This window comes from Petaurus breviceps, unplaced genomic scaffold (assembly GCF_028583685.1).
Source record: "Petaurus breviceps papuanus isolate PSGF00001 unplaced genomic scaffold, PetGlider_PUasm1.0 91133, whole genome shotgun sequence".
In the NCBI taxonomy this organism is placed as follows: Eukaryota; Metazoa; Chordata; class Mammalia; order Diprotodontia; family Petauridae; genus Petaurus; species Petaurus breviceps.
The window spans coordinates 47,803,834-47,819,755 of NW_027187419.1; the positions used below are offsets into that span (position 1 = coordinate 47,803,834).

General features: G+C 39.9%; 1 protein-coding gene across 3 annotated transcripts in view; it reads left to right on the top strand.

Moving 5' to 3' along the window:
* Positions 1–2,849, top strand: part of NTM (neurotrimin) — a 574,210-nt gene extending 571,361 nt beyond the window's left edge. For 2 of the 3 annotated variants that reach the window (XM_069080455.1, XM_069080456.1), the window contains one exon: positions 1,103–2,849. In XM_069080455.1, the coding sequence (XP_068936556.1) occupies positions 1,103–1,203 (101 nt within the window). In that variant the 3' untranslated portion in view covers positions 1,204–2,849. The remainder of the gene's footprint in view (positions 1–1,102) is intronic. The other variant, XM_069080454.1, reaches the window with a different exon arrangement.
* Positions 2,850–15,922: the final 13,073 nt, after the last annotated feature.

A 15,922-nucleotide genomic window follows, 5' to 3' on the forward strand; every position in this document is an offset into this window, starting at 1 on the left:
GTGTGTGTGTGTGTGTGTGTGTGTGTGTGTGTGTGTGTGTGTGTGTGTGTGAAGGAGAAAGGTGGAAGAAAGAATCAGGTGACCTTAAGGTTTACACTGTAAGTCCTTTCCCCTCCCTCCCTTGACACTCTCTCAATGGGGCTTCTGTGGGGTCGAAGCCTTGTTTTCATCTTAGGAACTGAAAGTAAGAACTTGATCCTTTTCAGTGCTGAACCTAAATTATAATCGCAAACTTTTTGTTCCTTGTTCCAAATACATCTTGGGTGGTTATTTCAACGTGCAGCAAGTCTTGACTGTTCTGCTGACTTGGGCCCATTTATTCTCTATATGGGTTAGCCCTGGCCTTCCTGTCAGCATTGCTTTCTCCAGATGGAGAAGCAGCCAAATGTTCCTGGTGGAGCTCTGTGGCCTGGTCTGTGAAAAGGTGATTGACAGTGTGCCTTCAGAGCAGACTGTGGCAGCAGCAACATCAGGAAGACAGATTGGCTTTTCAACAGGTCTTCCTCTAGACAACAGGTTGGACGCTGCACGGTTAAGTGAACATTTAAGATGGCCTGAGTTATCAGAAACGATGAAAATAGCTATGGGGCCATGCATGGGCTCTGATGTTTATCATTAATTGTTCAGGAATGTTCTGAAACATAAGTTTAAAGGTAATCTAGTTCCTTTTTCACTAGAGACACCATACTAAGACTTTAGGTGACACCACATTCTCATTCTAATTTCCCTAAACCCCACACCTTTAGCTTTCAGTGACAGCATTTCTCAGGAGCAATGCAAGTTAGCACAACCAAATTTGACATAGCTTTCTCATCTTGAAATTAAGGGTTTGGGGGAAGACAAGATGATCTTTAAGTTCCTTCTCATGTCTAAACCCTACAGTCCTAAGAATTGCCATTCCAATTCAGGCCAGCCCCTGCAACCCACAGAACAGTGGGACTCATGGGAAGTTTGTCTCAGATAGGGTTAACAGGTGACTCCAAAGGTCATTTGGGAGTGCTGATGTCCAAGCATGAGCTCCCAACTCAGGTGTGGGTCTGTGATGGCATTTCCTCCTCAGTTCAAATTAAGCTTCTAAAAACACTCTCTGTTTTTCCCACAGCCCCTGGCGCAGTCAGCGAAGTGAACAATGGGACGTCAAGGAGAGCTGGTTGCATTTGGCTCTTACCCCTTCTCATCTTACATCTGTTGCTTAAATTTTGATGTGAGTGTCACTTCCCCACTGGGGAGCAGCCTCTACCACCTGCAACCACCAACTCAACAGCAGCAAAAAGAGCATACGAGTTTTTTTTTTCTTTTAAGAATTAAATGAAATTAAGATAAACCAAGCCTAATGTGATAAAAAAAAATCTAAGGAAAGGGCAACTGGGCATGGGGAGGGAAGGAAATTGCCTTGGAGATATTTAGGCACAACTGCTTCTTTTCTTTAGCCCCAAATTATGAGTGCATACCCGGCTTTGGACCCACCTGCACGCTGCATTGTGTGGCCTCTTTGTTTCCATGGTGGGCAAAGGGTCAGCTGCTCTTCCCATTCTGATGTCCCCCATCCACCACAGAAGACTTCTGAGTTGGCTATCCTAAACTCCACTGGTAGATCCAGATGTGCAGACCCAGATGTTCCTATGGAGGACCTCTTCACAGACATTATGTGTGATGAAAAAGCAAAAGAAAAAATCTGCAAAACAACCCATTGACCACAATGATCCCGCAAAACACAACAACAAGAAATATATTGTTACATGTTTTTCATTTTACTACATGGACATCATGGATAATAAGGGATTCCGATTCATTATTAATTTTATTAATTATATTTTCTGATATGAACCTAGAACTGTTAGTGCAAAAACAAAAGAAAACTTTACAAAAACATGCAAAAAGAGGTGAAAGAGAAAGTATGTTTATTAAACATTAAAGATAAATAGTGTTCTTAACTAGGTTTACAAGTGGTGGAGCATAGCACCGGGCATTAGCCAACTGGTGAGGATTCTGCACATCCACCAAAAAGTGATTTAACCAACATCTCTACCAGCGCTACAGATTTCTCATCCTTACTTCGGCGTTTAACGCATACAGTAACTATGCTATCTACAAACTGTTTAGAAATGGAAAGAGTGATCTCCATTGTATGATGAGTTTGTCAGCTATGCTTCTTTTAATGATACATATACATATATATGCATATATGTTACATATGTATATGCATATATATTCACACACTTTTTTTGTTATTAGAGTACTAGTCATTTTCTTTCTCTGCAGGGTCCTTTCTCAGACATTACTGCATGCTGTATATGGCGTTAGCTGTGTGTTGGTCTTCTAAGAGATGATAGAGTTTACTGGTAATTGTGTAATCAATTCCTGCCTTTTTTATTTTCTTGGGTTATTACATGTCGGAGACATTTATAGAAAGTAAAAAAAAAAAGCAAACGAAAAAGAAAATTAACCAGATGCAACACCTCTTTCTGGGTATGGGTCTGTGAGGTGAAAGCCATCACAGGTGGCATGCTTCCCATTACCCGCTAGGGTACTGACAAGAACCAACCAATGGGACAAAAAGAGAGAGACAGAGAAAGAAAAAAAGTAACCACTTGCTTTAGCCCTGTGTGGGAATGAATCTGTTATACCCTTGTGGCCACTGGAGAATTTAAACTCTCTTGGTTCATTTAATTTAATTTTTATTTCCTTTTTTTGTGGATGAAATGGAAGAAAATGACATTTTTAGGTCACCTTTTTTCTGGGAGCTTGGAAAGCAGAGAGGCCTCTGGGAGGGGTCCTGGATGTGATAAGGGAAGGTGGGATTCGGGGCTGGGGGAGGGAGGGGGTTGTCTCTGACTTGACATTAAAAAGTGTTCCATGTCCCTCTTCAGCTTGGTGTGGTACCTCTTTCTAAAGCTGGGGGAGGGAGTCTCAGGGGGGTGAAACAGTTTTGAATTTGGGCAAGGGAGGGGTGAGGTATAGATGCTGGCTTGTCTAGCATCCTCCTAGTTGGGCTTAAAAAGCTTTGGTATAAGGCTCCACTGACAAGAGTGCCAGGAAGAAACTTGGCAGAGATTCGGTAAGTTGTGGGATTTGTGGGTCTTTTTGATGCTGTTGATGGGAAAGGGCTGCATAAGCAGTGAGGTAAATGACATGGAGCATCTCTGAGGGTGCCTCCAAGCAACCTCCCTGGAGATGAGACCCTTGCAAAGGGTCAAAGGTCAAGCCAAAGGTGCAGTGACCAGGGCCACAGTGCCTTGGTGTTCCAATCTTTCTGTGGCTATAGGGATCTAGATATAAAGGAAGCACAGCATGATTACCAAAACAACCAAATCTTCAAATTGGAATCTTTTCCTTATATTCCCTTCATCCACCACTCTAGAGCAGCAGCCTCCAAAACAGGGGCCTCCCTTCAACTGTGAGTATTAATTAGCCAATTAGAGAGTAGATAGATTGATTCCATCCCATCATCGTGTAGCCAATCATGTAACTTGTCTCTAGTAACACCACCCTCCCCCCACCCCCTACTAGACACCTTTCCCCCACACATATACACATACAATCTGGTGGACTCCTGTGGTTTTTCAAAGTCCAAACCCTGCCACTTCTGAAGCCAATGTAGAAGATTACAACAAACACCACTCCTCCCCCCTGCTACTACACATGCACATGTGTGTGCACACACGCGTGCACACACACACACATCCTGGCTTCTATGGCAGACAAAATTCCTTCTGTCAATCATTTCTTATACTTTGTGGCTATAGCAGGCATCCCTGGACAGGTTCTACATAATGGGGCAGTGCCCTCCTTTCATTTTGATGGTACATGATGAGTCTTGAAGCATGAATGAGCCGCAATCTGCATGATAGATCTCATTTTATCTTTTCCTCAAAATTCACCTCTTACTTAAATTTACCTATTATTGTTTCACTATTGATAGTATCACCAACATTCTAACCACCCAGCTTCACCAACTCAGGTCTTCTAGATTCCTTTCACTTCTTTACCCTGTATATCTAATTGGCAAGTCTTGTCAAGGCTATAGTTATAATGTCTCTGAAATATGACCCTTATTCTCCAGTCACGTGGAGAGGACCACTTTAGGCCCTCACCACCTTATATATATTGCACTATTGTAAAAGGGTCCCTGATTGGAGTCTGTCCTATCTCCAATCCATCCTCTGTACAACTGATAAACTATATTCCTAAAAAGAAGGAATGCTACTTCCCTACATAATAATCACCAGTGGCTGCCTATTGATTATAGTATCAAATATCATTTCATTTTGTTATTTTTAACATGTTTTGTGTTGTACTTATTTATTAGATATAAAATCAGTCAGGCAGTAAGTCAACAAGCACATATTACATTCACATTATGTTCCAGGCTCTGTGTGAAGTGCTGGGGATCCAAAGGAAGCCCAAAACATAATCCCTGCCCTCAAGCTTCTCACAGTCTATTGGGGCAGCGTAGTGCCAACACAACATTCACAGCACTGAAAACCAAATCCATCAGGGAGACAGCTTACAAAAAGAAAAAATATATACACATCTAGAATATATACAGTGTAAATAGAAGATTATTTTAGAAAGTAAGCACTAAAAGTGTGTGGGGGGAGGGGTAAGAAGAAGGAAGGAATGGCCTGGGAAAAGCCCCTTCCAGAAAGTGGGATTTGAGCTGAGGCTAGTCAGATAAGCCAGGAAGTGGAGCTGAGTAGAGAGAGTATGCTGGTTCTGGGGGACAGTCAGTGGAGATGAGAGATGGAATGCTGGAATGTAAAGGACAATGAAATATTTTAAAAAATGAAAAATTAAGAGGGGACTAGGTGGTTAAAATACTTTAAAAGCCATGTGGAGGCTTTTATATTTGATCTGAGAGGTATTCGGGAGTCACTGGAATTTAATGAAGAGGGGAATAACAATGTTAAACCTGTGTTTAGGAGAATCTCTTCAGCACAGTAGTGGAGGCTGGGTTGGAGAGAGGTGAGAACTGAGGAAAGGAAACCAATGAGAAGATTATTCTAACTGCCAAGGCATGGCATTATGAGGCTTTGCACCAGCATGGCAACTGTATGAGAGAAGGAAGAAGTGATAATACTTGGCATTTGATTGGATATATGGGTGAATGTGAATAGTGGAAGATAGCACAGAGATTACGAGCCTGGATGACTGGAAGAATGGTCATATCCTCAGCACTAATAGTGATATTGGGAAGATGGGAGAGTTTGGGGGGGAATAAATGAGTTCTATTTTTGATATTTTGAGTTTGGGATGTCTATGGGACATCAAGATTGAGAATTCCAAGAAGTAATACAAGACTGGAGGTAGAAAAGAGCTTAGGGATGGATATATAGATCTGGGAATTGCCTACTTAAAAATGACAACTGAATCCATGGGAACTGATGGATGATCACTAAATGAGATAGTAGTCCTTGGTCTGAGGATTAAGAGCATAGAGGGCCTAGGAAAGAGCTGTGGGGGACAGACAGATATGCGGGTATGCTGGATAAAGATCCAGCAAAGGCGAATGAGAAAGCGCTGGCAGTCAAGTAGAATAAGAACCAGGAAATAGCAATGTTGTGAAAACTGTTCTCTTGTGATTTCCTAGAACTTGTCTTATCACTCCTTTATAAATAAGAAAATAAACATACACAAGGGATTCTCTCTCTCTCCTCTCCCTTCTTTCCTCCTTCCCTCTCTCCTTTCCTCCCTCCTTCCCCTGAAATGGGTGTGAACTTTTTAAAAACTGAAACTTCTATTCTAGAGGGTCCCTTTTCCTACACCTCATCCCATTACCAATCCCCAGAAAGCATCTTTTCTTGCTCATACAGAGTAGAGTTTCATTCTATTCGTTTTTCTCCCCAGTCCCAAAGAAGAGGAAAGGGATTTAAGAATTATTCTAAAGTCATTTGAAAGAGAACTCACAAAGAACTAAATTGCTAGGGTTGGCCTCCAGGTATCAAACAATTGAAGATTCATTCATCTCCCTTGAGAGTTGGAAATGAGGGCAGTTATAAGTGCTCAAACCTTGGTGTGCCTATGACATAAAATTCAGATCCTGTCTGAGAGAAGGCCTTGAGAAGTTCAGATATATGCAACTGAGAAAGTCTTGTTTCATTCAAGTATCTTCAATAAGTATTAAGTGCCTACTATGAGTCACCTACTGGGAATGCAAAAATGAAACAGCCATTGCCTTCAAGGAACTTCCATAGTGTTCAGTGCTTGACTCTCCATCCCATATCCCACAACCCCAACCTTGACCTTGTTCTTTATTTCTTTTACTGGAATTCCCTTCTAGCTATAAATGAGTTATGGTCAGGTAATCCATTACTATTTTTTACAATTCATTAAGTCTCCGCCAGTGACAGTCCCTGGGCTCAAAATTTAAATTAGTTCTCACCAGAACCCAGAGCCTGAGAATGGAAAATGACCAATAGCCAATGGACTTCCCCTTGGGTTCCATGGCTGACAGAAGTTGCTGAGAAGGGAAAGAAGAAAGGACTGGTATAATTTCTATTTCTCTAATCAAACCATGTTTCCCCAAGGGGAGAAAATGAGGCTACTGGTAAGAAAAGGTCTTTTTCAAGCTCAGCTATTCATTGAACTTAGGAACTGAACTTAGGAACATTGAGCTTCCTATGTAGACTGCTTAACTTTCTCTCTACCACTTCACTGGCTGTGTTCGAATGTTATACACGTGTATAGAAAAGCAGGTCATTGTTGAATCCATGGCTCACCTTCCAGGAGCTGTTGGTTTCAGTCCAGGACACTCAAGGAATGGACTGATTTTATAGGGCTTCTCTGATGGCCTGAGATTTTGCTGCATTTTGTTTCTATCCTAGGGAGGCCTCCCAAGGGTACTACTTACCCTTAAGTTCCCCAAAAATAGAAGTAAGAAGAATCATTATTGGATGGATGAACACTCCCAAAGCTGATGTTACCATGGCTCATTCAACAGGAGGCCTCACTCCCACAGATGGACTTGGCTTCCTTCCAGGCTTCTGCTTTCCCATCCCTCAAGTCTCCAGTCTCTGAAGGGGGCTACTGCAGTTCCAGAAGGAAATAGAATCTTTCCTCCACCCCTTCAAGTGAACACCACAAGCAAAAATACTGTCCATTCTCAATAACCTAGGTGGTAGAGATGCTAGGGAAGATTCATAGTCATTTTAAGGAAAAGCTGCAAATTTATCAATAAAATTTTCACTACAAAGAAGTTTCCTGTCATAATAGGGAATTTTCCTTTACATACTTACTAAAACTGAGCTCTTTTAATTAAAAAATAGCATCTTTTGTTTTCACATCACCTTCATTTTCAAATATATCATCCCTCCCCTTCCCAGTGAGCCATCCTTTATAAGAAAGAAAGAAAGAAAGAAAGAAAGAAAGAAAGAAAGAGAAAGAAAAGAAAGAAAGAAAGAAAGAAAGAGAAAGAAAGAAAGAAAGAAAGAAAAAGAAAGAAAGAAAGAAAGAAAGAAAGAAAGAAAGAAAGAAAGAAAGAAAGAAAGAAAGAAAGAAAGAAAGAAAGAAAGAAAGAAAGAGAAAGAAAGGAAGAAAGAAAGAAAGGATGGAAGGAAGGAAGAGAGAGAGGGAGGGAGGGAGGAGGGAGAAAGGAAGGAAGGAAGGGAAGGAAATGTAATAGTTAAGCAGAATAAATCAGAATATTGACTTAATCTAACAATGTATACACTACTCTGTACTCATAGCCTCCCACCTTCAAAATTAAGGGAGGAATGTGCATTTTCTCATCTCTTCTCCACGGTCCAATTTTGTCATTATAAGTACAAAGTTTTCAGTTCCAAAATTTATTTCTTGATGGAATTAAGATTTCATATCTTGGGTATCTAAGTGCAGCATGCTGCCACCATGTTAGATTGAACCACTATGAAATCACCTAGCCCTTAGAGTGGTATTGTGTTGGCTATTACCAGATTTCCAAATTTGGCTCCTCTGTCTGGTGGATAGATACAAGCATTGAACCAAAATCTCTTGTGTAAATCACCTATGATTTCATCTGAAGACCAGCTCTTCTCTGTACTCATTACCCTAAACTCCTATGAAACATAGCTAGGCAAAACTAGCAGAAGAGTCCTTACTCCACAAATGGCTACAGGCTTCACTGGGATTTGGGCACATAGTAGGTTTTCAATAAATGCTTATTTTTTTATGCTGATGCTAATGAATACCAAGTATTTTGGTTCTAAGGCTGGAGGTAAGTTAACAAGTGGGTCAATATTAAACAAGGATTGTTTATCATCAGGAGCAGTGCTCACCTTTAGAGGCTCTACAAATTGTCTTCAAAGATATCATGGCTTGCCATGATTGTCCAGCCTTTTCTTCACCTCTGCTTCCTGACTTTACTCAGATAAGATTGTCTCTCAATAGCACAAGACTCAGAATAAAAAAAGTAAAAGCACCAGCCAGTCATTGTATGACCATGCCTGGATTTCAGATATATGTATGTACATAAATAAGTCTGTCAGTCAATCAATAAGCATTTATTAAGCCTCTATGATGTGCCAGGCATTGTGCTAAATATTGTATGGGAACTAATGAGAGGGACATTTTCCATTTCCTTTTGTTTTTTTATTAAATTATTTATTTTTAAAGGTGGCCAGGTAGCACAGCGAGTAAGAGCACCGGCTCCAGTGTTGGAATGACCTGGAGATCGAATCCCGGGCTCAGACACTTAGCACCCACCCAGAAACACCTGGCCGTGTAACCTTGAGCAAGTTACTTAACCCCAATTGCTTAGGGGCAGCCAGGTGGCTCAGCAAGTAAGAGCATTGGCTCCAGTGTCGGGATGACCTGAATCAAATCCCGGGCTCAGATACTCAGCACCACACCCAGAAATAACTGGCCGTGTAACCTTGAGCAAGTTACTTAACCCCGATTGCTTTAAAAAAATATATTTATTTTTAGTTTTCAACATTCACTTCTGTAAGTTTTAAACTTTCTCCCCCTCCCTCCCCAAGATGACTTGCAATGTGATATAGGCTCTACACATGCATTACTATTAGACACATTTCCACATTAGTCATGTTGCATAGAAGAATTATGATGAATAGGAAAAAACAATGAGAAAGGGGGAAAAAAACAAAATAAAAAAGGAAATAGTCTGCTTTATTCTGCATTCTGACTCCATGATTCTTTCTCTGGATGTGACTGACATTTTCCATCACGTGTTCTTTGGAATTGTTTTAGGTCCTTGCATTGCTGAGAAGGGTTAAGGCAATCAAAATCAGTCCTCACACACTTGTCTGTTACTCCATACACTATTCTCTTGGTTCTGCTTCCCTGACTCAGCATCAGTTCATATATGTCTTTCCACATTTCTCTAAAGTCTACCTGTTCATCATTTCTAATAGCACAATAGTATTCCACTACATTCATAAACCACAACTTGTTTAGCCATTCCCCAATTGATGGGCATCCTCTCAATTTCCAGTTCTTGGCCACCACAAAAAAAGCTGCTATAAATATTTTTGTACATGTGGGTCCTTTTCCCACTTGTATGATCTCTTTGGGATACAGCCCTAGAAGTGGTATTTCTGTGTCAAAAGGTATGCACATTTTTATAGCCCTTTGGGCATAGTTCCAAATTGCTCTCCAGAATGGTTGGATCAGCTCATAGTTCCACCAAGAATGAATTAATGTTGCAACTTTCCCACGTCTTCTCCAACATTTATCATTTCCCTGTTTTGCCATGTTAGTCAATCTTATAGGTGTGATGCGGTACCTCAGAGTTGTTTTGATTTGCATCTCTGTAATCAATAGTGATTTAGAGCATTTTTTTATATGACTATAGATAGCTTTAATTTCTTTCTCTCAAAGCTGCCTGTTCATATCCTTTGATCATTTATCAGTTGTGGAATAAGCAGTTTTCTATTTTCATCAAAGGTTGAAGAAATAGAATAACTTTCTTTTGGGGGAAGAGTAGGAATGTAAGAGGCAGCATAAAATACTGGAAAGAACACCAGATTCACAGTGAAGTAACCTGAGTGTATGTCTAGACTTGGCTACTTACAGTGGGGCAATCATTCCTCTTCTGTTCTCTCATCTGCGATATGTGAAGGTCAGATTACATGATTCTTGAGATGCCCTCAAGCCCTAAATCCTGGGGTGAGGGGTGGGGAGAATAGAATTCAAGAAGACAGCCCCTTCTTCCTTTTAAGAGGTCAGAACATGAGGTTCTGTGCACCACACTCTGTACAGATTCAGCACATATGCCTAACTCCTATTTCAGATCGTGTTCAATTCCTTTGTTGTTTAAAACAATCACATAAGGAAAAAATTTGTCTTTTTTTTTCCTGAGGGGGAGGGAAAACCAAATGCCATAACTTTTCTGTCCAAAAAACAGCTGTTTCTTTAGACAATATGTTGATTTCTCCCCATGCCACTGCATTCCCTATGCCACCTTAAAGAAATATATCCAGAGGCGGCTAGGTGGCGTAATGAGTAAAGTGCTGGCCCCAGAGTTGGGAGGACCTGAGTTCGGTTCCGGTCTCAGACAACTAAACATAAAAAAAACTAGTTGTGTAACCTTGGGCAAGTTACTTAACCCCAATTGCCCTCCAAAAGGCAAAAAAAAAAAAAAGAAATATGACCAAACATAAGATAAATGTCTTCAATACCAATTCTTAAATTTCCATTCTTGCCTCCTTGTTTGGAAATTAGACACTTTATATAGCTTCTTTATACTTCTAATTTTTTCCAAGTATTCCCAGTGAAGTAAGTCTCTTGTTAATCTGTTAGATATAGTGACAGAGAAAGTATACTGAATTTTGAGTCAGAGGATATACATGAGTCCTGGTTCTGCCAGGTTTCAGCTATGTAATATTGAGTCTCTTTCCTCATCTGTAAAATGGAAATAATAACACTTGTAACACTTATCTCATACAGTGAGGTATAATGTAAAATGTTCTGGACTTGGGAGTCAGAGGATTGGGTTCAAAGGCTGGCTCTGCCACTTGCTACATTTATTGCATTGGGCAAGTCACTTAATTTTTCCAGGTCTTAGTTTCCTCAACTGTAAAATGAAGAGAGTTGACTAGATAAGGAGTTCTTACCATTTTTTGGTTTGTTTGTTTCATGGACCGTTTTGGTGGTTAAGTGAAGCCAGAGAACACCATAGTCAATGAAAAAAAAAAACCAAAACCCTCCCATTCATCATGTGGTTAATCAACCAGAACTAGTCACAGACAGACGGTATTATCTCCAAGGAACTTTCATTCCCCATCATTTCCACTCTCCCATCATCAGGAATTATGCTCCACAGCAGGGGTTCTGAAGCCAACTTGAACCAGCTCTTGCAAATTGTTAAATTTTCAGTGTGAATATTTACACCTTGGAAATGGGCAAATACTACAAATCAGAACTTGATTTATTGTTTTGTTGGTTGTCTAAAGAAATTGTTAATACTTCAGATTAAACTTCAGAGTGTGTCCTACATATGTTTTTTCTTTATTCTTTTTTTCTAGAGAGACAATTGTTAAACATTTTCCAGGCCACCTTTGCTCCCCAGGGTCTCCTCATGGTTATATATCATCAGAGACACTGTGTATGCACCAGACCTCATTGCACAGAAATATATATATATATATATATATATATATATATATATATGTATGTATGTATATATACATATATATATGACTACAAATAAATCAATTAGATTGAAACACAGTTATTGGGATACATTTTTTTAAAATTCACAGACCCCTGGTTAAGAACACCTGGGCTACAGAACTCTAATGTCTTTTCCAGCTCAAAAGCTATGCTCCTTTGAACCTTAAAAATGAGCTACGATTGTTTCTTCTTTTCCAAAAAAAAAAAAATACAGCCTAGTTTATCTAGTTCTTTTCATATACTAAAATCACAATAGCTGATATGTCCATAATACATTAAGGTTTACAAACCACTTTACATTTTATTAACTCATTTGATCCTCATGATCCCCATTCAATAGAGATAACCCCCAACTCCATTCTACAAATAAAGATACTGCTCTCACTCTTGTCTTTGTGTCTTCATATAAGTCTTCTGTGCCAAGTATCTTGTACTGAGTTAGACCTGTCTATAATCCATAGCTGATAAATTTTAGCAAATATCACTAGATGCCTTTTTGACTGGAGTTTTCTCCTGCCCACCACCCTTGACTTTAAGTATTCTAGACTTCTGTTACTAGAAAGCCATGATGGTGGTATGGATCTTTCCATGGTTTTGGTTTTTTGGGTTTTTTTGCTCAGGCTAAGAAGTGCTCCCATCAAACCTGTGTTTTACTGAGAAAAAAAATGAAGTATTTTGTTAAGTTTGCTTCTTTCTAGCAATCTCTTGGGGAAGATCAGATGATCATGTAGGTGGAAGTTGCATGTAAATGATAGTGTTGCACAATCTGAGGTGAAAATATTTTTTGTTATTATTTGGAGATAAAGTAGAATGTGGAAAGGGTATTGACTGGGAATCAGGAGGCCTGGGTTCTAGGTTCTTCTAGTCCAGACTTTGCCATTAACTTTCTGTATAAAGTCAGCAATTTTTTATTAAACATATACTCTGTGCCAGGCACTGCACTAATGAGAGTAGAGAAAGAAGCAAAAAGGATAGCTCCTGCCCCCAGAAAGCCTACATTCTATTATTTATTATTTTTATTATTATTATTTTTTAAAACAATTGGGGTTAAGTAACTTGCTCAAGGTTACATGTCCAGTTATGTCTGGGTGTGGTGCTGAGTATCTGAGCCCAGACTTGATGCCCAGGCCATCCCAACACTGGAGCTGGTGCTCCTATTCACTGAGCCACCTGGCCACCTCTAAGCAATTAGGGTTAAGTAACTTGCTCAAGGTTACACGGCCAGGTGTTTCTGAGTGGGTGCTAAGTGTCTGAGCCCGGCTTCAATCCCAGGTCATCCTGACTCTGGGGCTGTGCTACCTGGCCACCCCAAGCCTACATTCTAAAGGGTGAAATACCAGAGAGAAAAAAGAAGCCAAAAAGTGAAGGGAGGGCAGGTCAGGAGGAAGTACGCACAAGGAGGTATGGTGGAGAAAAGTATAGTGGTGAACCCAATTCCAGAAGCTTAAAGAGTCAGGAGTGAAGTCTAGAGGAAAGAAGGAATGAGCATGGGTGGCCTGGGTCCTTCTTTAAAATAGAGATTCCCAGAGGAACTGAGCAGTCAGAGGAAGGGGTCACAGGAATAGAGAAATATTTCATGATGAAAAGGCCATAGGGATGAAAGGATCTTTCATAGTGAGAAGGCTTCTGGAGCATGGTGGAAAAGTCATTTTCTATGGTGAGAAGAAGGCTTTGGGGGTATCATGGAGAAAGATGACTAAAAATTTAAAAGTGGAGCCATGAGAAGAATAAAGGAGCTTTGCACAACAGACAGTATACTGGTTCCGTAGTCAGAGGACTTGGGTTCAAATATCATCTCTGACAATACCTAGGGGACCAGAGGCAAGTCATTTAGACTTTCTGGGATTCAGTTTCCTCACTTATAAAATGAAGAGCGTAGACTAGTTAACCTCTGAGATCTGTTCCAGTTCTATTATTTATGATCCTATGACCATGGGTCCATCTCTTAACCTTTGACTCAGTTCCTTTATGCATTCAAGAAACATTTATTAAGTGCCTATTGCAATCCACTGTGTCAGTCCTGGTGAATATCTAAAAGCACATATGATATGGCATTCTCCCTCAAGGAGTACTCTAGCATGTGTTCTTGATGGGGGGGAGGGAGGGAGAGGTAGAGACAAAATTTGTTGATAGATTCATAGAATGTAAACTAGGATATACGTTCACAAGGGACATAAAATACAATATCATATAAGGAAGACATCTCTCATTTGTAAAATGAGTAGGTTGTACTAGAGCCCTTCTAAGGTCCCTCTTTCCTCTAAAATTATGTGATTCTGTCACTGACTCTACATGTAGAAGAGGCAGTGGTTCAAATAGTTACTGCTGACTAAGGGGATTTTTAGTAGGCTCCTTAGAAAGAGAATATTTTGGGGAAAGGATAATTAAAGGTCAAATACTGTGTTCTACCTGACAGGGGGGAGCTGGGAATTCTTGGACAGGTTGTGGTGCTAGGATGGCTCCCAGCAGGGAAAATGGCATATAAAGTAACTTCTCCTTCTCTACCTATTCAAGGTACATCCATAAAGAGAAGCCCAGGGATCCTCTGGGATGGCTATTGTATCCCATTGAGGGGGAGGGAGGACCCACTGATAAATGATAGTAACTTTTCTTGGTAACAAGTAATTAATGGAGTCCCTAGGTGGTCAGACAGCCACCTTCTCTATGAAACACCCACATACCATATCAGGAGGAGGAAAATATCAAATGTCACCAAGTTTAGCTGAGGCAAAGAGGAACTGCAGGTGATTGGAGATATTCAGAGCTCTCACTAGGGAAGTGTGTGGGGGATTCAATTAATTAGTTGTTTAGTAGAGATGGCACTTGTCAATTCCCAAGCTTGGAATTTAAAGCAATGGACTAATTTGGGAAAGCAGGATACTTAGATATGGACTTTAATGAATTAATTATATTTTACAATTTGTTTATTGTTTTCCTCCTTAAAACTCTGAGACATTTTTTCATGTCTCTCTTGGCACCCACATGAACAGTGTGTTAAGTCAAAGGTGAACATTTCCATCAAAGTTCCCTACCCTGTTCCATGATCCAATATATAGTTTTTAAAACCCCCGTGTGCAGGGCTTGACCTGAACAGAAGAGAAGATACGTATTGAATTCCTCCTGTTAGTCATGGCCCAAAGGGCTTATTTCTCATTTCCTCTTTCTTTACCTACAGAAAAAAAATGGCTACCAGAAAGATCTTAGATGTTAGCAAGCTCCTACTGCTTTACACAGGGTTTCTGTTGTCTGTGCGAATGTTTTTCGGGGAGAGGAGGGTCTATCTTGCATGGATAGATACAAGTCAGAAGAGACTGTGACTTTCCTCTATCCAAGTTATTTTATTGGTGCCCATCTTCTTCACTTATATTGACAATCCTTAATATAGAAAAAAGAAAAAAAACACATAAATTATTTTTAATAAGCATTTATTAATTGATTCCTATGTTCCAGATATTGTGTTAGACACTAAATTTGAGAGCTGGGAATGATCTGAGCAGCTCCAGCATCCAATTCCTGCTAAAGGAATTCCCCACTATGACATATCTGAGAAGTAGCCAAATGGTCATCTAGATCTACTTAAAGACCTCTAAGGAAGGCCTTTCACTTCTGGAAAGTTTAGATTTTTACAAAGTCCTTTCTGATCTTTTCTAACCTAATTTCATATTTCCAACTTCTACCCACTGCTTCTGATCCTGCCTTCTGGGACCTAATAGAACAATCCTAATCTGTCCTTCCTACAACAGGCATCCAAACACTTCAACACAGTTCTTGCTTTCTGCTGCCTCTCTTCTCCAAACTGAACTTTCCCAGTGTCTTCAACATATTCCCATATATCATGAACTCACAGTCTTTCACCTAGGCACCTAGAATGAGATAATAGGACTTAGCGCAATGTTGATATATGCTAGCTATTATATTTTTCTTATTGTTGTTGTTAATAATAATAATAAGCAACCCATGAATAGAGCACTGGCCCTAGACTCAGGATGACCTGAGTTCAAATCTGACCTCAGACACTTAATACAAAAACTAGCTGTGTGACCTTGGACAAGTCACAACTCCAATTGCCCTCCAAAATAATAATAATAATAATAATATTAAGTAACCAAACACAATACTCTTGATGAGATCTGACAAGGTCAGAGTACAGTAAACTATTGCATTCCTATTCCTGAAAGCTATGACTCTCCTAATGTAGACCAACATTGTTGTATTCACTTTTTTTTGGCTGCTGCATCACACTGATGACATATTACCATTGCAGTACACTATAAAACCCTGGATCTTTTTTTTTCTTTCAAAAAGTTTCTGCCTA